Below are 23,815 nucleotides of genomic sequence, written 5' to 3'. Positions count from 1 at the left end.
CAAGCACCCCACAAACACACATGCTACAGACAACAAACTTACCCCAAGGGTCATGTAATCACTGTTGTTTTATCCCACAATGCTTTATGTGCTGCACTCCAGTATTTGTGGGAGTCCATGCAAACCTTGTAAGTTCTAAGGGAGGGGGGGTGTTCATTGTGCAATATCTGCCTAATTAATTATTATATATAATATGCTGCAAAGGCTATTGCTTATGGAGTTGGCTACTAGACAGCTACAATCAATACAGATAATGTATTGAAATGAGTCTTTTAAAACGTTATTTAATAAATTAACTGATAAGCTTCTTGATTGCTATATCTTGGGGAAAAGAGCTTGCAAGATGTGTTTTATGTTGCCTGTTATATGTATATGTTTTTTGTTAGAGTACATGAACAATATGGATATTTGAATCTATATACACATCAACTCTTTATCCATACTCAATTTTTTTCACCATTCTTGATATTTATTTCTTCCAATGCATAGTACTTATTATAGCAACTTTAACTTAAAAAAGCTTTTTTTGGTCTGTGAGTATGTGAAATGTAGCCCAATTAAAATAATGGTAGGAAGTATTTGCACGCCTGGCTTTCTAAAAGATTTATTTATAAAGTGTATTGATATTATTTTGTTTTTTGATTTAAGAGAATAAAAGTCAGAAAATAGTACTGGAGTCCATAAGGCTACTCATGGTACCAGCAGTAAGCAGTAGGCCCAATAACGTTTTCAGAATTGGGCCCTTTAATGAGGGAGTACTGCAATGACATTTTTTCCTTGTCTTCCATATTACACTAAAAATGGTCAACAGCAGATATTTTTAAAAACTGATCTAGAAAAGTAAAATATACAGCACAAAAGCAAAATTAATCACAGTAATATAGTTATGAGCCTAGGTGATCTAGTGTGTATATATAGTATTCTATTCCAAACAGCAATTCAGTGTAGTCTCACTTTACCTAAATACATAAACTGATCCAATATGGAATTTGAAAATAAATAAGTCTAAAATATATAGTGAAAAAAATCTTGATTATGAACAGTGCTTGTGTTGTAGTTTGTGTGTAAAGCAGATGTTATCTAACAAGGAAATCCATCTTTAAAACATTTTTCTGTAAAATCACATTTATAGCATGTCCTTTGTAACATCTACCTTCCTAATACACTTGCTCTTTTGCCTCATGTAGACAGCTTTTTACAGGATCATAGTATTTTTACATATAAGATTGGTAATAAGTTAGAATCACATAATTTGCATTGAACATTACTGGCTACATTTAACTTTATAAAATATGGATAAATGTTACTAAAACAAAAGCATTTTAATTAACTTTTCATTTTTCAGCATGATCAGTTTTGTCTGAGCTTTTAGTATTGTAACTAGCAACGTATCTTAGTTTGTTTCAACTGAAACATGCTGTTTCCAATTGCTTTAGTGACCAAGTAATGCGTTTAATATTTAACAGAGGTGAACTATGCCTCTGTTTTCATTCCACTCCAGTGGGTTTGGTAAATTTTTCCTAACTCAAGAAACACTTTGTATTTCAGAGATACATGATTCCTTGCTTTCCTGGGAGAAAACAAACATTTACTTTCCTGCATATATCCATTTCAGTCTTTTAAAAATAATAATTTGCTCTGCCCTGCTTTGCTTCACCAAGCTACTCTTATAGATCCCTAGCTCCTCCCCCTACAGTAAGATCCTGCCTACTGTCTTCAGCCAATATCAGGTTTTTTGCCCTTTTATGGTATAGAAGTGGAGCATGTTTAACAGAGAACACATTCCAAAAAATAATGGAGTGGTCATCTTTGCTGCTGTCAATGAAACTGTGAAAGGCTTCTCCTACTGCTTCTAGACTAAGAAGAAAGAATCTCTGCATTGAGAGAAGAAAAGAACGCCCCGTTTGGTGAGTGCATGTTTGCTCCACTTGGACATCTCATATGTCAAGATAAACTCTTTCTTTTTCTAATTAAGCCCAGAATCTTTCATCACATCTCTGCTAAATAGGCTTAAGGTTTTTGATCTTTCCACAGGGATCACAGTGTAACCCTTCTGCCCATCAGAGTTGGCAGCAACAAGGGCCGAGTTCAGTATCTAGGGGTTCCATTCCAATAACACAATGCAAAACTGTCTTGAGCCCCCACCCAGTGACCTGGGACAAACGTATACCACTATCCCTGGGCACCTCTAAGAGGCAATACTTCCCCTCTTGCAAGCACAGAGTCTCAGTGTAGCAAAAGCCTTTTGATAACAGAGAGAAACAATGTGGCATTATGTTGGGGAAACACCACCAACAGGATTCATAACACATCCCATGAGCAAAAACCCACCCCAAGCAAATTGGGCCATGTCCTTTCCCTTTGGTTCTTGAGTCCAGCAACCCAAAAGTCCAACAACCCAAAAGCCTCTGTCCCTGGTCAATGCAGCCCCAGAGTTCGAAAGTTTATCTGCAGAGTTTAACCTCCCAGCCTGGGTGGAAACGCAGGGGTTAAGGGGCACCTTACGTATCCCAAGCCGACTGCTCCGCCAGCCATCCCATAAGCCACCCTGCAGTATATCTTCAGGCCCTGCGCCACCTAACACAGCACTCACTGATTTCACCTTTTAGTAATTTTAACTCTTTAGTAATTTCAGCTTGTAGTAGGGGAGCCTCAGTACTGGTGAATTCAGCTCACAGCTTGTAACTAGACTCCTAATAGAATCAAAATTAGCTCTGATATTCCACAGTGGAGAGAGGAGACAGTGCAATTAGAATTTAGGGCCCTCACAAGGGGACATACCATAAGGCATTTAATACCTATCTCTAACCTCTCTCAATTCACTGGATTTTGGAACCCATGACCCTTGCCTAGCGAGTGCTGCTTAGTTGATGGCGAGTCCCTCCATCATAACAAAAGGCCAAGTACAGTTCCACTGTCCTTGATTCACATAATCAGGATAATAACAGTTTATTCTTTCTGCCCCAATAACAGAGAAACTGGGGTTCCTACAGCAGCCAGAGTGACCATCTAGGTGGGGTGGGTGTGCCTATACAAATGAGATCAGCCCCTGAAGTTCTTTTCCACAACTCGCCACCAGATGTCAGGGTAGAGCTCATCCTGATTCTGCTTACATCAGGAAAGAGAAGAGTCACCAGCCATCTACTCAAATTAACGGATCTGCAAATATTTATGCTGTGACAGACAAGGGAACTCTTCTTTCCTTATCCCACCCTCTCTCCTGTCATTTTGACCTTGGAAATCTCACTTCCCATGTACTCCCCTTTTCCTTTTCTAATCTTTTCATTGTTCTTCTTTTTCCTGTTCTTGCCCATCCATCTATTCATTGACCACGTGGAAGCATTAGACTGTCTGAGCATCAGTGACAGCAGGGAATATGCCTGTTGTCTTGTTCTTACACAGAAGAATCTATTATTGTCTTATGTGGAAGTTCTGCCTGGGTAATGGCTAATGGGGTCAGGCTCCAGTATAGGATTGCAAGGCATGTGGTTTTCGACCGGAATGCCCAGTTGAAAAGGGACTCTGGTAGCTCCGGTCCGCACTGCTGACCGTGCCGTCAAAAGGCTAGTTGGCCGCCCACAGCGGAGCAGGCAAGGTGCCAATCAACTCCATGGCTCCCAGAAAGCTGCAGGCATCTCTCTCTGGTTCCTAGGCTTAGGGGTGGCAACGGGGGCCCTGCATGCTGCTCCCCACCCCGAGCACTGTCTCCGCAGTACCTATTGGCCGGGAACCACGGCCAAGGGGAGCTGCAGGGGCAGTGCCTGCAGGCAGGGGCAGCCGCAGAGTTGCCTGGCCAGGCCTCCGCCTAGGAGACAGAGAAAAATGCTGGCAGATTCCTGGGAGCTGCCTGAGGCAAGCGCCACCCGGAGCCTGCACCCCCAAACCCCTCCCATGCCCCAATTCCCCTGCCCGAGCTCTGAGCCCCCTCCTGCACTCTGAACCCCTCGGCCCAAGCCCAGAGCCTCCACCTGCACCCCAAACTCCTCATCTCCGGCCCCACCCCAGGGACTGCACCCCCAGATGGAGCATTTAGAACATTTAGAAAATGACATTTTAAATTAATTTATTGGAGAATTAAAAAGAATATGTGAAAAATACCTTTAAAATGGTAGGCCGTTTGTGAATTATCCCAACAGAGGTTCACCAGACTCTACCAAGAAAATAACAAACATTCACATTTGGTCTGAGTATAATAATTTTTAACCCAAATTTTTCTGAAACGTATACGCTCCTGAAAATAGGTGCTTAGAATGGAAGTGTCTTTTCAACCACTGCTGTAATGCTAATACCACAATGCTATAACTTTTAAGAGCAGGTGTGACAAAAGAAGGTTAAGGGTGATGTGATCACAGTCTATAAGTACACACATGGGGAACAAATATTTGATAAGAGGCTCTTCAATTTAGCAGGCAAAGGTATAATATGATCCAATGGCAAGAAGTTGAAGCTAGACAAATTCAGACTAGAAATGAGATGCAAATTGTTAATTGCTGTGGATTCTCCATCATCGGCACTGTTAAAATCAAGATTGGATATTTTTTCTAAAAAAAGAGGCTCCAGTTCAAACAAAAATTAATTGAGGTAAGTCCTAAGGTCTGTGTTATTCAGAAGACCATGCTCAGTGATCACAGTGGTCCCTCCTGTCATTCTAATATATGAATTTAAAATATTAACCTTTTTATTTTTTGTTTTCAGGGAAATCCAGCGTAAGATTACAAGAGAGAATGCTTAGACATGAGGCGAATCCATTCGATTAGTGCACAATAATAGGAGACGCAGCACTACAATAGGAACAGAGGATATTGTAAACCAATTGAAGGCATTAAATGGATATTATCAAGTCAAATGTGGCACAACATTTTGTTTTTTAAAGAAATAAGTTTTTACAAAACCAGATCAACAGAAATATTTCCATTATTTTTTCTTAGTTCTAATGGAAACTTACTGTTTTAAAATAATAAACCTCTCTTGCCATACAAATGCACAGAATGGATTTTGAAGGTTTCAACCTCAGTATGGAGCTGCTATCAAGGCACATCACTGGTTAGGCTTAAGGCAAATAGTTCATTTGGAAATGAGGACAACCGTGGTCTGACAAATTATAGTACTTCTTTCTGTCCAGACTCTGTGTTAGGAAAAGACCTGCCAATCTCACTGTTGGGAACTTTTAATTTAAACAAAGCGGGTCAGCTCAGCAATTCCTCTTTCTGGGGTAAATACACTGAGTACCCTGCAGTTTAATGTGTGTAGCTCTTTCAAAGGACCTTAAACACTCGAGTCCTGCCTGTACTGCATGGACATCATAGGTGGCATGGCAAAAGGGTAGGAGTTTGTCATCTTTGTAGGTAAAACAGTGGTGGGGTAGAGAGGGAAGGGGTGGGACATTGCCTGAATGACAGGCACACCAAACAGGGCAGAACAACTGTAGAACCATGTGCTCCTTTTTCCTTGCTGATGGACAATAGCTGGAATTCCATGTCCCCCCTCCGCAGCGGGATGCTGATCACCCACCTGTGCAGCATGCTGGTGCCCTGAGGTTCAAAAAGGATAAGTGCAGGGTCCTGCACTTAGGATGGAAGAATCCAATGCACCGCTACAGACTAGGGACCGAATGGCTAGGCAGCAGTTCTGCGGAAAAGGACCTAGGGGTGACAGTGGACGAGAAGCTGGATATGAGTCAGCAGTGTGCCCTTGTTGCCAAGAAGGCCAATGGCATTTTGGGATGTATAAGGAGGGGCATAGCGAGCAGATCGAGGGACGTGATCGTTCCCCTCTATTCGACATTGGTGAGGCCTCATCTGGAGTACTGTGTCCAGTTTTGGGCCCCACACTACAAGAAGGATGTGGATAAATTGGAGAGGGTCCAGCGAAGGGCAACAAAAATGATTAGGGGTCTAGAACACATGACTTATGAGGAGAGGCTGAGGGAGCTGGGATTGTTTAGCCTGCAGAAGAGAAGAATGAGGGGGGATTTGATAGCTGCTTTCAACTCCCTGAAAGGGGGTTCCAAAGAGGATGGCTCTAGACTGTTCTCAATGGTAGCAGATGACAGAACAAGGAGTAATGGTCTCAAGTTGCAGTGGGGGAGGTTTAGGTTGGATATTAGGAAAAACTTTTTCACTAAGAGGGTGGTGAAACACTGGAATGCGTTACCTAGGGAGGTGGTAGAATCTCCTTCCTTAGAGGTTTTTAAGGTCAGGCTTGACAAAGCCCTGGCTGGGATGATTTAACTGGCAATTGGTCCTGCTTCGAGCAGGGGTTTGGACTAGATGACCTTCTGGGGTCCCTTCCAACCCTGATATTCTATGATTCTATGATCTATGATTCACTGCCTGGTGGGGAGGGCAAGGGGATGTTTCCAGTGCACCCTCCCGCTGCCCACGGAAGGGTAGGGAGAAGAGGCACCACCAGGGGGAGCTGATGTGAAGGTGGGGGCAAGCAAGAGAGAGGGGGCATTCCTGTAGGGGGAGCTTTGGGAGGAGTTTGCGGGGAAGGTAGGAGAGATGGGAGTGAGCTGTACTGGGGGGAGGGTTGCAAGGGGGAACGAGTTGAGACTAGGGGACTTTGTATGGGGGCGTTTGGGGGCTTGTGGTGAGGACTGGGAAATGGGGCTCCCCAAAGATAGCCCAGCTGGAGACTCTCTGCCTCCAAATTCCACCCTCCCCAGTCGTTCTCACAATGAGCGAGGAAGAGAATCACGCTCCTAACCCCGGTAATTACGGGTTGATGGTTGTCGTGCCCGCCCGCCCCTCTTTTTTTCTCCCCGTCGGGAAAGCGAAACATCTCGGCACAGGGCCTCCATAGGAGCCGCTGCTTAGGGGCCTTTCGGAGAGCCAATCGGAACACGTGTACAGGGAGCCAATCAGAGAGGCTGTGACATCCTGTGAGGGATGGGGAGAGAGCGTCCGCAAGCAGGAGGCTGCCCCAGGAGGTTACGGCTCTGGTGGTGCGTCCCGCTCCTGCCGCTCTAGCGCCCCTCGTGCAGCGGCAGGGGTCCCTCCAGGACATGGAGCCTGCCCAGGCGGGACAGGTTGTGGTGATTGGCAGGTAAGCTCCAGCGGTCTCTCCTGTTTGGAGGCAGGGTCTAGAGTCTAGATGCAGTGGCCAGAGGGAGCAGCAGGTACCGGCGGTGCTGGGAGCCACCAGGGGCTCTGGTGACAAATGCCACAGGGAGGTGGGAAGGGTTTGGGCATTTCACCTCAACCCTGCCAGTGAAACCACAGCCCTGGACTTTGGGCTGTTGGTATCGATTCCTGATGCTGTCTATGTGCTGCCAATAGGTGCAGGCACAAACTGTTGCCTTAGTTTTTGCTGCTGTAGCAGCAGCCAGATACCACAGCGCGGTGTTAGCTGAGAATAATCGATCTAAATTGTGCAACAGTGAACATTACTCAGAATTAGTACAAAAGGCATCAGCTTTAAAATGATTCTCCAGCCGGGAAAACTTTTGCTCTAATGTGATTGGTTTACTCTATGTTCATGTGTCATTCTGTTGCTGATAAATTTGGATCCTTCTGAAAACTGTGTGCTGCAGTCCAGTGTAGTCTCTTTTGTTACGCCTTTTTATAGCTTGGTGAGCATGTGCTCATTTTCTCCATATTCATTTACTGTGAAGCACAACCCTCCATGTATTTTTCTGCGTGCTGTGTGGGTGAATAAAGTTGTGTTCAGGTTTACGTAAAGGTCATAAAGCATGCAGAGAAGCTTAGAGATAAGATACAATATCACAATGATACTTATTTGAAGCATGACATGAAGAAGTAGCATTTTGGGACTGAGGCATTAATACAAGTCTCATTTCAATTTGTTTTTGAGATTAAATAAAAAAGCTAATCAGTTTTAAAAAGTAGCTTTTTCCAATTACTTCAGATTTATCAATGGCTCTGAATAACTACTGTAAATGCACACCTGCTACTGACTGGCTAAAGTACTCTGCCACCTGCCTTGAGAGACCATTTGAGGTGTGACCTATATTTTCAGGCATGTGTCTTCATGCTGTCACATGACAGTGACTAGACTAATAGCTAGGGGTCACACTTAGTTACCCGTCATTTGCCATTGGTATGCTGAGGGTCAGAAGGCTTGTCCTGTCTGTACATAATGTGTAATGTCACCATACGACATGACCTAACCTAGACAAAGTGTGGGAATGTTGTGAGAGGTGGGCACACTATAGCTACCTGAAACTAAGTCCTGGGTCCCTCTTGCACCAGTGTTGTTTTGACATCTTACAAGTGCTGTGCTCTCTGAGTGTGTTAGTCAAAGTATAGAACGGAGATTTTAAAAAGCATGCTAAAACTTGACTTCTTTCTTGGGATCAAGACACCACAATATATGGATTTCTCCTTAATATTGAAGGTGCAAAATAATAAGAAGCTTATAATAATTTAAGAAGCACTTGACAAATACTTCAGTGATAACCACAATATAAGGATGCCACAGTGGCTAACAAGTTTTAATCCCATATCTGCATGGGTTCAGTAAACTGCTTAGAAGTTGATGAGAACTGGGTTTTTTTTTTTTTAATGGAATCCTGTTTCTTTTTTCAGAGAAAGAGGAGAGAATAGCTTTGCGCCAGCTCAGCAACATTTAATGTGAAGTTAAATTCTGTTTTTGTTCCAATTATTTCCATTGTTTCCTTCTGTCTCCTTGAAAAGCTTCCTGTTTTGTTTTTAACTGAAGGCTGGAGCAAGACTTTTCCGGTTTTCTTTTCTCTTCTGCCTTTCCGTTGTCCCCTGGCCTATTGCTGTTCTCTCTTTCATTACCCATGTCCTTTTTCACTGTTGGTCACATGGCCTTGTAGAATGAAACTTTCCAAGTCTGTGGCACTCATGCAGTTCAAAGGAAAATACAAGAGCAGTTCCTCTCAGCAACAAGAGGAAACATGGTGTAATAGTTAAAAAACACATGAATGGAAGTAAGAAGATCTGGTTTCTATTCTTGGCTTTGTTACAGATTTGCTGTGTGACGATAGTCAAGTCATTTAACCACTCTGTACCTTAGTGTCCCTATTTGAGGATAATGGATATTGTGAAGCTTAATTTATTAACATTTGTGAATTGCTTTGAGATCCTGGGAGAGTAGATGCTATAGAAATATGAACTATTGTTGTGCAGCTCTTCACTCGTTTGTACCATGCATGTTGCAAGCTGTGACATGACCTCTCCAAAGGCTGTTGACTGAGCTCTTCTGCACAGGCTACAGCATGGTGGCACACCTCAGCATGGGAGTTCTTAGGCTGGTCTAACTCAAGCTTTGGGGTGTGTCCAGAATTCAGAGGACACAAAGATGCCTTAAAGCCATATTTGCCCCTCTTCTCATCCCCTGCTGTACCTCCTGAACTGCACTGTCCAGGAGGTGTAGCTCAGAACAGAGTACTATGTTTTCAGTCACTTGTCACATCATTGAGAGCTTATTTTAACAGTTTAAATAAAAAACAAAACCACAAATTATTTGTGCCCCCCTCTTTGTCCTTCCCTCTTGCAGCCTTTCACTATTACGTCCTCTTCTCTAGTTTCCTTGCTACCTGCCCCTCCAAAATCCTTTATGATTAGTCATATAAATTATTATATTGGTGTTCAGACAGATAGAGGCCATATTGCAGTCTACTGCATTCAGTGCACATTTTTCTTAGGTAGGAAAAGTCAATACTCATTTAAATCAATTGAGTGCCAATCCTTTTGATGGTGCCGAAGTGAACCATGTAGTTACACGCATAAACATTTTTATTTATTTCCTCTTTAGCGGACTCATTGGTCGCAGCTGGGCTATGGTGTTTGCTGGTGGAGGCTTCAGAGTGAAACTTTATGATGTTGTGCAACAGCAGATAACAACTGCTCTGGAATACATTAGGTAGGTCACCTGATTTTTTTGACTGAGATAAACTGGCACTGCAAAATAAATCTCTATTCAGGTCTAGCATTTACAATTATGAAAATATTCTGACCACAATCCCTTTTCTTAAAAAAGGAGCCTAAAGTTAGCTTGTCGGGTGGTAATTTTCAAAAGTGCCTAAGTGACTTAAGAACACAAGTACCATTGAATTCAGTCAGATTGTGCTCTTAAGTCATTTAGGGTCTTTAAAAATTACTACCTGTAGGGGCCTAAAGATGGATATGGAGCTTAATCTCCTATTTTTGAAGACTTCAGCCTACAGGATCTTAGGGTTTAGTCACCCACCAATTCTAAACTTGATGATTTCATAATTCAGGAATGGAATACAAGAGAGAATTGGGTACCACTGTACAATTGTAAGCTGAAAATATATGCACATAGAGGCTTTTGAATGAAAAGGAAGCAGAGTCTAAATAGTTTCCAACATGGAAGGATATCAATGGTTGTGTTCCTCAGTGATCACTACTGGATTCTGTATCTATTAACAACCTGACAGAAAGGGTGACTAGTGAGGTAGCAAGTTTTACTGATGACTCAGTTATTGTTAATTAAAATGGGGAAGTGTTATAAAGAACTGTAAGCCATCTTAGGGCTAGTGACAATCTAGCCCTTATATGATCATGCGGGGAGTGGGAGGTGGGGAGTAAAGCTTTTCTCCCTTCTTCTCCAATTTGTCTGCCAAGTTAGATCTACGTGGATCTTACCTCCAAGTGCTGGGGGGAGCACAGAGGCTGAGAGCCAGATATTACATCCCAAGGAAGCAAGTGGGAGAGGCGACGTGTAGGCTGAGCCATGGTTCTGGTGGGTGGAACATGGGGCGGCAGAGCCAGCTGACTGTGTGGGGAGAGAAATATGAACCAAAAAGGGTTGTCGCAGATTACACACCAGTGAACTAGGGTGGGCAGAAAAGCACGTCTTCTGTGGTTCTTTGTGGTGCAGTCCAGCTACCCACTGTTTTACTCAGGGCTGTGCTAAAATGCATTGTCTAGTCCTAAACTAGGAAATTGGGCAACATGATGGGAGATGAGTCCTCCACTTACTGTAGGCATGACATTTTGTTGTTGCTTTGTGATGTTTGTTGTGACATGAAATAACTTCATATGTTCTGGTGACACCATAACCCAATATAAATACCTTTATACCACAATATCACAAGTTGTGCCTTTCTGAATTAGAGAAATCAGTGGTGGCTGTGAGGGAGTTAGAGTATCTACAGGAAAGTAAAGGCTGGACTACACTGAAAACTTCCATCGCTATAGCTACATCTCTCAGGGTGTGAAAAATTCACACCCCGAGAGATGTAGCTGTAGACAGTTCTAGGTCGACAGAAAAATTCTTGTCAGCTTAGCTACTGCCTCTTGGGGAGGTGGATTAACTGCAGTGACGGGAGAACCCCTTCTGTTACTGTAGTAGGTGTCCGCAAAAAGAAAAGGAGTACTTGTGGCACCTTAGAGACTAACCAATTTATTTGAGCATAAGCTTTCGTGAGCTACAGCTCACTTCATCTGATGCATTCCTGTGGCACCTTAGAGACTAACTTCCGGTGGCACCTTACAGACTAAATTTGTTAGTCTCTAAGGTGCCACAGGAATGCATCTGATGAAGTGAGCTGTAGCTCACAAAAGCTTATGCTCAAATAAATTTGTTAGTCTCTAAGGTGCCACAAGTACTCCTTTTCTTTTTGCGAATACAGACTAACATGGCTGCTACTCTGAAACCTGTAGTAGGTGTCTACACCGAAGTGTTACAGTGATGCAGTTGCAGTGTTTTGAGTGTAGACATATCCTAAGAAAAGGTTATGTGTGAAATGCTGGCAAAACTCCCATGGACTTTAATGGGGTCAGGATTTCACCCAAGCACTTTGAGCACAGAAAAAAGAGCATAAAAGGAGATAGACTAGTTGGATGTTTCCACATAGTCTCTTCCTTCATGCATAACTCTTAAGGCACTCTGTAGTAAAAAGCAATACATGTCAAGAGACTTAATTCTTCCTTAACACAATATAATTAATCGGTGAAACTGAGGCCTTGGCTACACTTGCAAATTACAGTGCAATAAAGGAGCCCCGGGTGCACTAGCTCGCTACCTGTCCACACTGGCAAGGCACGTAGCACGCTCTGACTCTCTGGCTACAGCGCTGCTGGTACTCCACCTTGGCTAGTGGAATAACGTTTGCTGCACCCCTGCTGGAGTGCTGGGGCGCCAGTGTGGACGCCCTGGTCCTGTAGTGTGCTCTGATCGGCCTCCAAAAGTGTCCCACAATGCCTGTGCTAGTCACTCTGGTCATCACTTTGAACTCTACTGCCCTGCCCTCAGGTGACCAACCGTCAGCCCCACCTTTTAAATTCTCTGGGAATTCTGAAAAATCCCTTCCTGTTTGCTCAGCCAGGCGTGGAGTGCTATCAGCAAATCTTTCCACGTGACCATGCCTCCACGTGCCAGGCGAGCCCCAGTATGGAGCAATGGTGAGTTGCTGGTCCTCATCAGTGTCTAGGGGGAGGAAGCTATCCAGTCTCAGGTGCGCTCCAGCTGTAGGAATTACAATACCTTCGGGCAGATATCAAGGGACATGATGGAAAGGGGCCATGACCGGGACGCACTGCAGTGCAGTGCAGAATTAAAGTGAAGGAGCTTTGGAATGCCTACCACAAAGCCTGTGAGGCAAACCGCCGCTCCGGTGCTGCCCCCACGACCTGCCATTTCTACAAAGAGATGGATGCGATACCTGGAGTGACCCCACCTACACTCCAGGGACCGCCATGGACACTTCAGAGCCCAGTGCAACAGGGCGGGAGGAGGAGGAGCAAAGCAGGCGCGAGGGTGCTGAGGCGGAGGAAGACACCCCGGAATCCCTAGATGCATGCAGCCAGGAGCTGTTCTCAAGCCAGGAGGAAGGTAGCCAGTCGCGGCGGCCGGTGCTTGGGGAAGGATAAATACCGGAAGAGGTTCCTGGTAAGTGGCTTTTAGTTTGGGAAGGAAGTTATTTGGTGCGGGGTCTTGGGGCTAGGAGAGTTAGGGCTGCATGCATGCCTAGATGCGTAATAAGGCGTTGATGTGCTCTCTCACATCGCGGTAATCGTCCTCAGTGATCTCTTCAAAGGTCTCATCCAGAACTTGGGCAATGCGCTTGCGCAGGTTTCTCGGGAGAGCCACTGTGGTCCTTGTCCCAGTCAGTCTAACTTGTCCGCACCACTGTGCCGTGAGGGGCGGGGGGACCATTGCTGCACACAGGCAAGCTGCATATGGGCCAGGACGGAAGCTGCATTGCAGTAGAAGACCCTCCCTTGCTTCCCAGGTACCCCTCAGCAGCAAGATATCTTTCAGGACGAACTCCTGTGGAAAATGTGGGGACAGTGTTCAGTGTAGGGGCCCCCTGCCGCTGTTGGCTCTCCCTAAGACACAGAAACCCAGAGGACAGTACAGCCGTGAAACAATCAGTCACGCTTGACCCTGTGCTTACTTACCATTTAGGGGCTCCCATGGGTTATGTGCACTCGTTTTGGGATGGGCAAATTATGATGTTGTGTAGACTGCGCTTGCCCTTAAGTACGGGTGAATCATTGCTCTGTCTGGTGTGAACAATGCTGCGTCTGTTAAGTGTTGCATTTTGCCTTTACAGATGCAACCTTCAGATCTCAGCCATCCATGTTATCACCGTCTGAAAGACTCCAAAGAATCAGAAAGAGGCCATGTAGAAGCAAGGAAGACGTGTTGCATGAAGTAATGCAGCATTCAAGTAATGAAAATCAAAAAGTGCAGGAGTGGCGGAAGAGTGAAAGGAGGGTCCGCCAGCAGAATGCGGATCACCAGCACCAAAGCATGGAGCGGCTGCTAAGCAGCATGGAGCGCCAAGCGGACTCAATACAGGCGCTTGTAGCAATGTAGGCGGAGCACTACCGCGCCCGCCCGCCCTTGCAGCCCTTGTCCCGAAACTCTTTCCCTTGTGCCCCCATGTCACCTCCAACCCACTTTCTCCAACATCTGGGTTCTTACTGCCACCAGCTGCCTCCAACACCTGTAGCTTCACCACCCAGCCTTGAAAACTACGACCCTTACCCGCTGTACTCAACCCCCATTACTATGCAGTATAGCCATCCTGAAGTGCAGCACTCATTGCACAGCACTCCAGACAGGACATACGCAAATCTGTGATTGTACTGTTCCCCACCCCCTTGGCCTTTCTGTTACCCAAGTAGTTGTGTCTCTTTTCAATAAATGGATTTTTTGGCTTTGAAAACATTCTTTATTATTGCATAAAGTAAAAGATACCGTAGCCCAGGAAAGAAACAGGCACTGCAAGTTAGTGTAGCAAACACCGATTCCTACTAACATTGGAACAACTGCACTTCACTCCCGTGCAGGGCACCAGACATTACTGGTGGCATTCAGCCTCAAATTGCTCCCTCAAGGCATCCCTAATCCTTGCAGCCCCGTGCTGGGCCCCTCTAATAGCCCTGCTCTCTGTCTGTTCAAATTCAGCCTCCAGGTGTTGAACCTCCAAGTTCCATGTCTGAGTGAATCTTTCACCCTTCCCTTCACAAATGTTATGGAGGGTACAGCACGCGGATATAACCGCGGGGATGCTGTCATCGGCCAGGTCCAGCTTCCCATACAGAGAGTGCCAGCGGCCCTTTAAATGGCCAAAAGCACACTCCACAGTCATTCTGCACCGGCTCAGCCTGTTGTTGACCCTCTCCTTGCTGCTGTCAAGGCTCCCTGTGTAGGGTTTCATGAGCCATGGCATTAAAGGGTAAGTGGGGTCTCCAAGGATCACAATGGGCATTTCGACTTCCCCTACGGTGATCTTCTGGTCTGGGAAAAAAGTCCCGGCTTGCAGCTTCCTGAACAGGCCAGTGTTCCGAAAGATGCATGCGTTATGCATCTTTCCAGGACAGCCTGCGTTAATGTCAATGAAATGCCCACGGTGATCCACAAGTGCCTGGAGAACCATCGAGAAATACCCCTTCCGATTAACGTGCTCAGAGGCTAGGTGGTCTGGTGCCAGAATTGGAATATGCATCCCATCTGTCGCCCCTCCGCAGTTAGGGAAACCCATTTGTGCAAGGCCAGCCACAATGTCATGCACTTTACCCGGAGTCACGGTTCTTCTGAGCAGGATGCGATTAATGGCCCTGCAAACTTGCATCAGCACGATTCCAACGGTCGACTTCCCCACTCCAAACTGGTTAGCGACCGATCAGTAGCTGTCTGGAGTTGCCAGCTTCCAGATTGCAATAGTCACCCGCTTCTCCACCATCAGGGCAGTTCTCAATCTCGTGTCCTTGTGTCGCAGGGTGGGGGTGAGCTCCTCACACAGTCCCGTGAAAGTGGCTTTTCTCATCCGAAAGTTCTGCAGCCACTGCTCGTCATCCCAGACTTGCATGACGATGTGTTCCCACCACTCAGTGCTTGTTTCCCGAGGCCAAAAGCGGCGTTCCACGGTGGTGAGCATGTCCATGAATGCCACAAGCAAACTCGTGTCATATGCGTTACTTGAGTCGATATCTTCGGAGCCCTCACTGTCACTTTGGATCATAAGGAATAACTCGACTGCCAAATGTGATATGCTAGCGAGACTCGTCAGCATACTCCTCAGCAGTTCGGGCTCCATTCCCGCAGACCGAAAGGGAAGACAGAGTGCGCAGTACAAAAAATGTTGAAAGATGGTGCTAAATGTGGACGGAAGCAAAGGGAATGCTGGGATGCGAACCAGTGCATCACGGGGCATTGGGACAGGACCCCACCCCCTTCCCACAAGCCACAGCGCCAGAATGGGAAGAGGTGCTCTGTGGGATAGCTGCCCATAATGCACTGTTCCCAATGCTGCTGCCACAAATGTGGCCACACCAATGCACTTGACAGCGTGGACAGACTGCAGCGCTTTCCCTACTGTGCTCTACGAAGGCGGGTTTAACTCACAGTGCTCTACATTTGCAAGTGTAGCCATGCCCTCAGTGACACAGCATATTTTAGTAGAAGTAGATTGCTGAATGATTTTCTGAAACTCATTCAATATTTATATGAGTAAGAACAGATTGTGCAATTACATTAGCTGATGATAAAAATTATATTGATAGTTAAAATTCACATTAGCATAAAAACTTTTAACACTCTGACTTTATTGCAGACTGCTATAATTCACTCTGAACCACTGCCATGATGCTGGGTTCTGCTACAGGAGCTGAAATGTTTCATTGCAGTGGAAGCTGAGTAAAATGATGGTTTTACATGTTGTTCTTGAATGCATGTACTGTGTCCCCTACAAAACAAGTTGACAGCTACTCCTTTGTGAATTTGGTGTTATTGGTTTTCCTTATTTTTAACTCCTCTAAAAGAAGATTGGGCAAGATGTCAGCATATCTATCATGTTACACACCTTTAAAACTGAAAAAAGGGAATTTTGTTCCACTATAATTAGCTTTTGTATCAAATATCCACTGTTTTATGGTTCACATACCCTGAATTTATTGTATGCAATTATTTGAAACCATGAGAAATTTGAGTATACCAAGAAGAAAAAATGTAGATCACCCTTTTTACCAAGAGAAAATGTGTTTAAAAATAATAAATGACTGCAGAAGCCAGATTACTTGTGCAAAGAAATGGAATAAAACTTGGGTATTATTCATCACTTTTTAGGATGTAAACCTTGTTTATAAAAGGAAAACCCAGAGTAATGGTTTGCAAACCATATTTGAAGCAAGTGTTTCAGATTTTATGCAAGTTTTACACAATGGATATTAATGGATAATGCATCTGCAAAACAGACTAAATTATTTCCGTCATACATAGCTCTGTGACTGGAGAGGAGATCCAGATGGAATTAGAATATCAATAAAGCTGCCTCAATAATAATGTCAGTATTGAAAATTAAAAGCATGCTTTGTGGCAGGTGTGTTGACTAATAGAGTAGTTATATGCTAGGAAATAACAAATAATGAAATTTGGGCCCACTCTGGCAAGATTGAAAATATGGAGGTGTATTAGCAGGGAGCATACATACAGCACACCAGGTAAGGAAACAGGAATGTATAAGGCATAATACTAAGTGAGACAGATTTCCTGCCTCCCTAATCGTTATCAGACACATAGCAGTTAGAGTCCTGACACAGAGGAAATAGGAGGAAAAGGGGAAGGTCATGCTGTAAAAGTGACATACACCCAGCTAGAATTAACACTAGTAGCATTCTTAACAAGAATTCACTATATTGGAACAGCCTAGAAGCGCTCAGTTGAATGGGCAAGTTAATGAAGAATTCTACAATTGCTAAATTCTCATGGTCTCTGTTCAGTAATGGTGCAACCTGCTGTGTAAAGTGTATACTATAACCTTTTTGCAATTCATTAAACTCCTTTCTTGCAAGTAGCAGTCCCTTTGGTTTATGAATACAGAGTTCTTTGAGAACAGCATGTTAAAGTTGAAAGTTAGTGGGTCAGAAAACCAAGTAGTACCCTATTTCTGAGACTAAACACAGAACTCATGTATATTGAATTTGCTTATGCAAAGGTAAGAAGGAAGCTATATAAAGTAATGGGAAGTCAGATTCCAGAAAGACTTTGTATGAATGTGGCTTCATATTCTGTTCTATGAAATGTTTACACATTAAAAGTGTTTCATCCCACTGTGCACTGCTGCTTAACTATGCAACTGAGATAAGAAACATCTGAAAAGGATGACAAGTATTTTCCCTTAGGTCACTGATTCATGTTTTATGGAGTAATTTTTGTTCCACATCAACATTTAACTTATAAGGAAAAATAATGTAAGGGAAAAAGTGAATTATCGGGAAAAAGAGGGGGAAAAAGGAACTTGTGTTAGTTTTGTGGTCAGTTTCTCTCCTTGCAGAAACTAACGTATTCTGATTGTAGCTGTGTGTGGCCGGCTTTTACCCATATATTACTGTATGTATTTTTAAGGATGCCACTTACAAAATTGCACCACAGCTAACACTTAGAGATACAGAAGCAAGACTGAGTAACATTATTCTATATAAATAAAACACTGTATATCCTATTAATTAACTTTTTAAAAAGAATTCCAAAGCTGAAATTCATAAAGACTCTTATAGAATCTTGAGTGGTAAAACATTGGACAGTAATCTTTCCTCTCCTAACTATATCAATGGAAGTTATTGGTAAAATAAGTGGAAACAAATACCGTGTATATATCTTTATAAAAGTTCTTTTTTGTCCCCCCATTTCTCCCTCATATTCACCAAATAAATAGAGATATTTCTGAGATAGCCTGAGAAGTTTGTCACTTTTTGAAGTAGTCCTGAGTAAGCTTATCTGAAAGTTGTTTCTTTGCTCATGCATTTAGTGTACACGCCAAAAGAAAAACTAAGCATTTGAGTTAGGAATTTAGAACACTACAGTAAAAAATGACCTAAGTATTAGAATCTGGAAATACCTAGCCATAGCACCAGCAACGTGTTTAATTTTGGCTCTTCCTGGGGCTTGTGGTGGCTGCCCAATCAGTAAGGGAGAGCTCCACTAATCACTGTATGAAAGAAATGAAGACCAGAAGCTTTAAACCTAAAGTTAGGTTCCTGAAGCAATATTTAAGTACCTAAATAAATAGCCTGATTTTCAGTAGTGCTGAACACCCATAAATCTTATTGAAGTTAGTGGGAGATACAGGAGCTAACCATCTTTGAAAATCAATACACTTTTACTAGGAGCCTAGCTTTAGGCACCTACCGTTAAAAATTCTGGCCTTAGTTTCTTTTGTTACATATATGAATTCATAAGTATTTTTCTATGTGTTTTCTTTCTTAATATAATCTGCACCTACCTTTTTGGTTTACCAGGTATAGCAAAATCTTGCGGGGTATATATGTGTGTGTGTGTAACCTTGCTTAAACCAACAGACTCCCTAGCCATCCACTACCCTCAGATACAGTGGCAGGGTGCCCACTATCACTAGGCCATGGACTTCTGCTTTCTGTAGGGCCTGAATCTATAGGACAAGTTAGGATAGTCCCTCCATCTCCCTTCCTCCCCACAGTTACAGGATATTCTATCACATAGAATCCCACAATATGCTATTACAGAACAAGACTTCATGAGCTCTACGTATCCCAACCTCACAGCTTGAATTCAGTGCCTTATTGCCACTGCTGTTCAAGCCAACCATCCATCTGCACACCTCTGCAATCTGAGTCACAGAAGGAAGGAATAGACAGAGGAAAGACCAGCTTCTGGGTTGTGATCTTGCCATGTCTCAATGCCACATTGCCTATACTTAATTTTTTTATTTTTTTTTTTTACGAAAGAATAGTGTAAAGAAATTCTTCCTTCAAAAAACATCTGAAAATTCGCTTGTTCTGAGAAGTATCCTGGTTGTAAATAACATACCCTACTTATAGTTCAGCATTGTTTTGTACTGTCTTGTATACTTTAAAATGTGATCTCCGGGCAGGGTCCCTGGTCTCACTGTGTATATGTATATTTTTCCCACTCCAGTTGCTGCTTATCCTAGCATTATTTGTTTCTCTTTCTTTTAAAAACAGCTATCCACACAACTCCCTTGAACAATGGGCCCTCTTCCTTTACATAACATCTTAACTCCTCTCTCCCAGCACACACACATTTGGATGCCTGTGTCAGGAATCTCCTGCTCTCTTTTGCAGTCCAGGGGTCTAGGGTGGGTTCTTACAGCCACTGGACAGAAGAGGGCAGAAAGTTCATTGGTCAGTTTTGGAATGTAAGCTCATATGTCACTACTGTCTGGGACTGTGAAGTTGCCACTGGGGCTTGTCCTTACCTACCCCTCTTCCCAGTTATCTCCACATGCCCCTTCAACCCTACACAACTGTCTCACACCTCTCACTCAAGCTGTCAGTCTCCCAAAACAGCTCACAGAATCCAGAAATGCTGACTGAATGGCTTTTGTCTGTGTAAATGTGCTGCCCTCTGGTGCTGCGGGAAGGAGGAAGGCAGACTGCTGTAGCTACTGGCTCCTTGTTTGGGCTTGTCTAGTCCTTGCCCCTAATGCTGCTGAAGATTGCTTCTGTTGCTCTTTTCTTCATGCAGGATGCTGGCGGCTCACCCTGGGAAATTCTGTGGAGGGTTCCATCCACAGAGTGCTCTGATGAGGGGTATGGTGGTGGCTCCTGTGACAGAAACTATTATCAGGGTAGCCTTCCCTTTTATCATAATATAACCTCTTCACTGCCCTTCTCCAAAACCAGCAATATTTTGTTTTGTCTCTTGCTCACTTGATCAGAAGCAATAGCTAACTAACAAATCTCAAGAAGTATGCTGTACAGATGTAATCATTTCAAGAGCTTTCAGAGGGAAAAAATGGGAAGGGACAGCATTGCTAGGAATAGTATTTTTCAAGTTTCTAAAAATCAGGGAGGGTGCCAAATGAAAAAGTAAAGCCAGTAACTTGTCAGTGTATCTCATTATAATTTTGTTTATTATGGTACTGCCTAAGGACCAACCAAGAATGTGGCCCCATTGTGCTAGGCACTATACAGAGTAGGTGATGGTCCCTGCCCTGAAAGTAAAGCCAGTAACTTGTAAGTAACTAACTTACAAGTAAAGCCAGTAACTTTACTGTAACTAACTTTACAGTAAAGCCAGTAACTTGTCAGTGTATCTCATTATAATTTTGTTTATTATGGTACTGCCTAAGGACCAACCAAGAATGTGGCCCCATTGTGCTAGGCACTATACAGAGTAGGTGATGGTCCCTGCCCTGAAGAGCTTACAATCTAAATAGACAAGATGGACGCAGCGTCGGGGGAAGGGGTGTAACACACAAGCAGAGTGTACAATGTGATGGCTGCAAAGTTGTGTTAGTTCCACAGTTTTTTGGGGGGGTGGGTTTATTTAGGAGGGGATAAGCTAAACAGAAAGAGAAGCAAAGAGAGAGAGAAAGTTGAAGGGAAGGGATGTTTGTGGGACAGGGTAGGGGAGACAAGAGTAAGAGGGGCAGGTGTGGACTGAACTGTAGTGACAAGACTATGAGGGAAGGTGGGGAGAGAGGGTTGTTGAAACAGTTGAAACAGTTATTAATTAATAGGATATGTTGTTACATACAGTACCTCAAAATGGACCCCATCTGACATAGATTGGTAATGTGAATATTAATAATTAGCAACAGAATTCTAGGAGTGATAATACCAGTGCACTTTGCAACGCCAAAATATTCTTGCCTCTCTGAGAATAGTTGACAATACTAAATGCTTGTGGAAAAGTACAGAAAACTAGATCACATTTCTTAATCCTTTGTAACACATTTCGTTTGAACAGGAGGTATTTTGTTCCTTACCTTCACCTTCAGGATGCTTCAGGAATCTCTTTTTGCTTAGGCTAGTTGAAGCATGGGGCAAATATGTAAGCATGGGATTAATATATCACTCCTAATGCCTTTGGCAAGTTACTAACCTCTCTGTCTTAGTTTGCACACCTGTAAAGTGGAGAAAATAATATGTAATTACCTGGTCTACAAGGGGTGGTTGTGAGGATTAAATAGTTAATATTTCTATGGAACTTTGAAGATGTAACAAGCTAATTATTAATAATTAATGGTGATGGTCATATTGAGTGGAGGCAATATTGTGTAGTAAATGTGGCATGAGACTCAGGCCCAGGAGACTGAGGTTCTGTTCCCAGCTCTGCCACTGACCTGCTGTGTGACCTTACGCAAGTTACTTCACCTCTTTGTGCCTCTGTTACTCTCTAACTCTTACTCTCTTTAGGTCTGTGATTGTCTCCTGCTCAGTATATATACATTGTTTAGCAAAATGGGGTCTTGATCCTGATAGAGGCCTCTAGATGCTACTATAATATAAATAGGAAAAACTATATTGCTCCAACTCAAAATTGATTCAGGCATCACAGTGGTGACCCCTCCTTTTCTGTATTTAAAAAATGACTAGTAGCAAAATTTTGGCTCTGAAGACTTTTCCTTTGGATGTAGTACATATCAGTGCAGGGAGTTCTTTGCTTCTAAAAGGCAGGATTCACTCAGTTCAGTACAGGGATTTCCCAAACACTTAGGTCTGGTCGAAATCCAGAGGATGCTAACAAAAGGTTTAATTAACGGTATTGCTTTTTTTTTTTAATTGATTTAGTTAAACTAGTCCAGTTTTGTGAGTGGTGAAGCTTACATTGGTTTCAACCTGACTTACAGCAGTTTAACAAAATAAGTTTACAAATAAATTACACCAGTTTAACTAAAGGTAACGTGTGTGTATACAAGACAAAAAAAAAAGGCAAATACAGTACAGCACTGTGTTAAACATAAACTGTTAAATAAAGCAGCATTTTTCTTCTGCATAGTAAAATTTCAAAGCTGTGTTAAGTCAATGTTTAGCTGTCAACTTTTGAAAAAACAACCATAATGTTTGTTTAGAGTTACGAACATTTCAGAGTTACAAACAACCTCCATTCCTGAATTGTTTGTAACTCTGAGGTTGTACTGTACCACTTTTCAGAAAGGATGTGGAAAAAATGGAAATTATTCAGAAAAGATCTACAGAATGATTGGAGATCTAGAAAACCTGTTTTACAGTGAGAGACTAAAAAGCCCAATTGATTTAGTTTATCCAAGAAAAGGGTTAAGAGGTGACTTCATTACTACCTGTAAGTACCTACATGGGGAGAAGATTTCTGATGATAGAGAGCTCTTTAACCTAGCAGACAAAGGCATAACAAGAAGCAATTGCTGGAAGCCGAAGCTAGACAAATTCAAACAAGACATAAGATGCATTTTTAACAGTGAGGATAAGTAACCATTAGAATCATTTACCTATGGTGTGGTGGATTTTCCATCTCTTGAAATCTTTAAATCAAGATTGAATGTCTTTCTAAAAGGTATATGCAATAGCTAAAGTTATGGTCTTGATGCAGACATTACTGGGCAAAGTTCTGTGACCTGTGTTATTTAGAAAGTCAGACTAGATAATCATGATGATACCTTCTGGCTTTTAAAAGCAATGAATCTAGATGAGTTTGTAAGTAGAATTAACACTCTGTCCAGCAGAGGTCATTGGTGCACAATACTATACATAAGCAAGCCAGTGCATTACAAACTATTTAAAAGTATAAGGAATAAGAAAGGCCATGGGAAATCTCTCTTCCTTGCCCACCAACAAGAGATTCCAGTCTAGGAAGACACGGCCCATGATCCAAAGAACTAACAGTGGCAAAGAGTCCAGACTAATACGGCTACCCCTCTGATAAAGAATTAACAGTTTAAGACAAGACACAAGTAAGTATTATAAACCATACAAGAGAAGGGGGGAAAAGGAGACAAAAGTGACAGTAATAACTTTTCATCATTATATAGGGTAGTTGTGTGCACCTTTTGATGTATTTGAATAAATGTTTTTAATAAATACCAGTTAACACTGACCTCTAGTTAACCATTGTTGATTGGCTGGGTTTTTTTGTAGACATAAGAGTAGAAATGGGTCTTGAGGCTGGATTGTAAGGATAAGAGGGCTGTGGCCTTATGGGTTAGTTCAGGGATGGTGTTTAATGTGCACAGAGCAGTGTTTAAGAAAGAACCTGGAGGGCTAAAGGGGAGCTGAGAACCTGGAAGCTCAGTCTTGTTGAAACGTTTCGATTTCAATAAATCTGTATTCTCCAGCAGAAAAATATTCCATTAGAGAATTTCCAATCAGCTCTAAATTTCAGGCAGAAAAGGTCTGATTCTTCTTTGAGTGCTGGTTCCTGTATGTATGGGCACATATGCATTCATGTACATGAGACTGGAGTTTTATAGCAAGTAGTGTCCGTTGGTCCATATGTGTGCAATTGCTTTCCTTGTGCTCCAAACTGAGGGTATAAGGCGTGGTGTGGACCGATGTCTCTCCAGTTCCTTCTTACCTCTGTTTGGCCTGAGTCAGAATACTGTGTCCACTATGATCTTCCTCTACAGTAAATACAGATTGTAAAAAGTTTT

At 43.1% G+C, this 23,815-nt stretch overlaps 1 protein-coding gene across 5 annotated transcripts in view; it reads left to right on the top strand.

Annotated features, from left to right (window-relative positions):
* The first annotated feature begins 1,729 nt into the window (after positions 1–1,729).
* The window catches only part of CRYL1 (crystallin lambda 1), an 81,580-nt gene continuing 59,494 nt past the window's right edge, over positions 1,730–23,815 (top strand). The window contains exons 1-2 of one of the 5 annotated variants that reach the window (XM_073339680.1): positions 1,730–1,907; positions 9,745–9,852. In XM_073339680.1, coding sequence (XP_073195781.1) covers positions 9,770–9,852 — 83 coding nt within the window. In that variant the 5' untranslated portion in view covers positions 1,730–1,907; positions 9,745–9,769. Of the gene's footprint in view, positions 1,908–6,632; positions 7,048–9,744; positions 9,853–22,904; positions 23,120–23,815 lie in introns of those variants that run through there. The other 4 variants (XM_073339671.1, XM_073339688.1, XM_073339698.1 and 1 more) reach the window with 4 other exon arrangements.

The sequence above is a fragment of the Lepidochelys kempii genome, chromosome 1, assembly GCF_965140265.1.
Source record: "Lepidochelys kempii isolate rLepKem1 chromosome 1, rLepKem1.hap2, whole genome shotgun sequence".
NCBI lineage: Eukaryota > Metazoa > Chordata > Testudines > Cheloniidae > Lepidochelys > Lepidochelys kempii.
The sequence above is the reverse complement of the archived record's forward strand: the minus strand, read 5'-3'. Positions and strand labels throughout refer to the sequence as shown.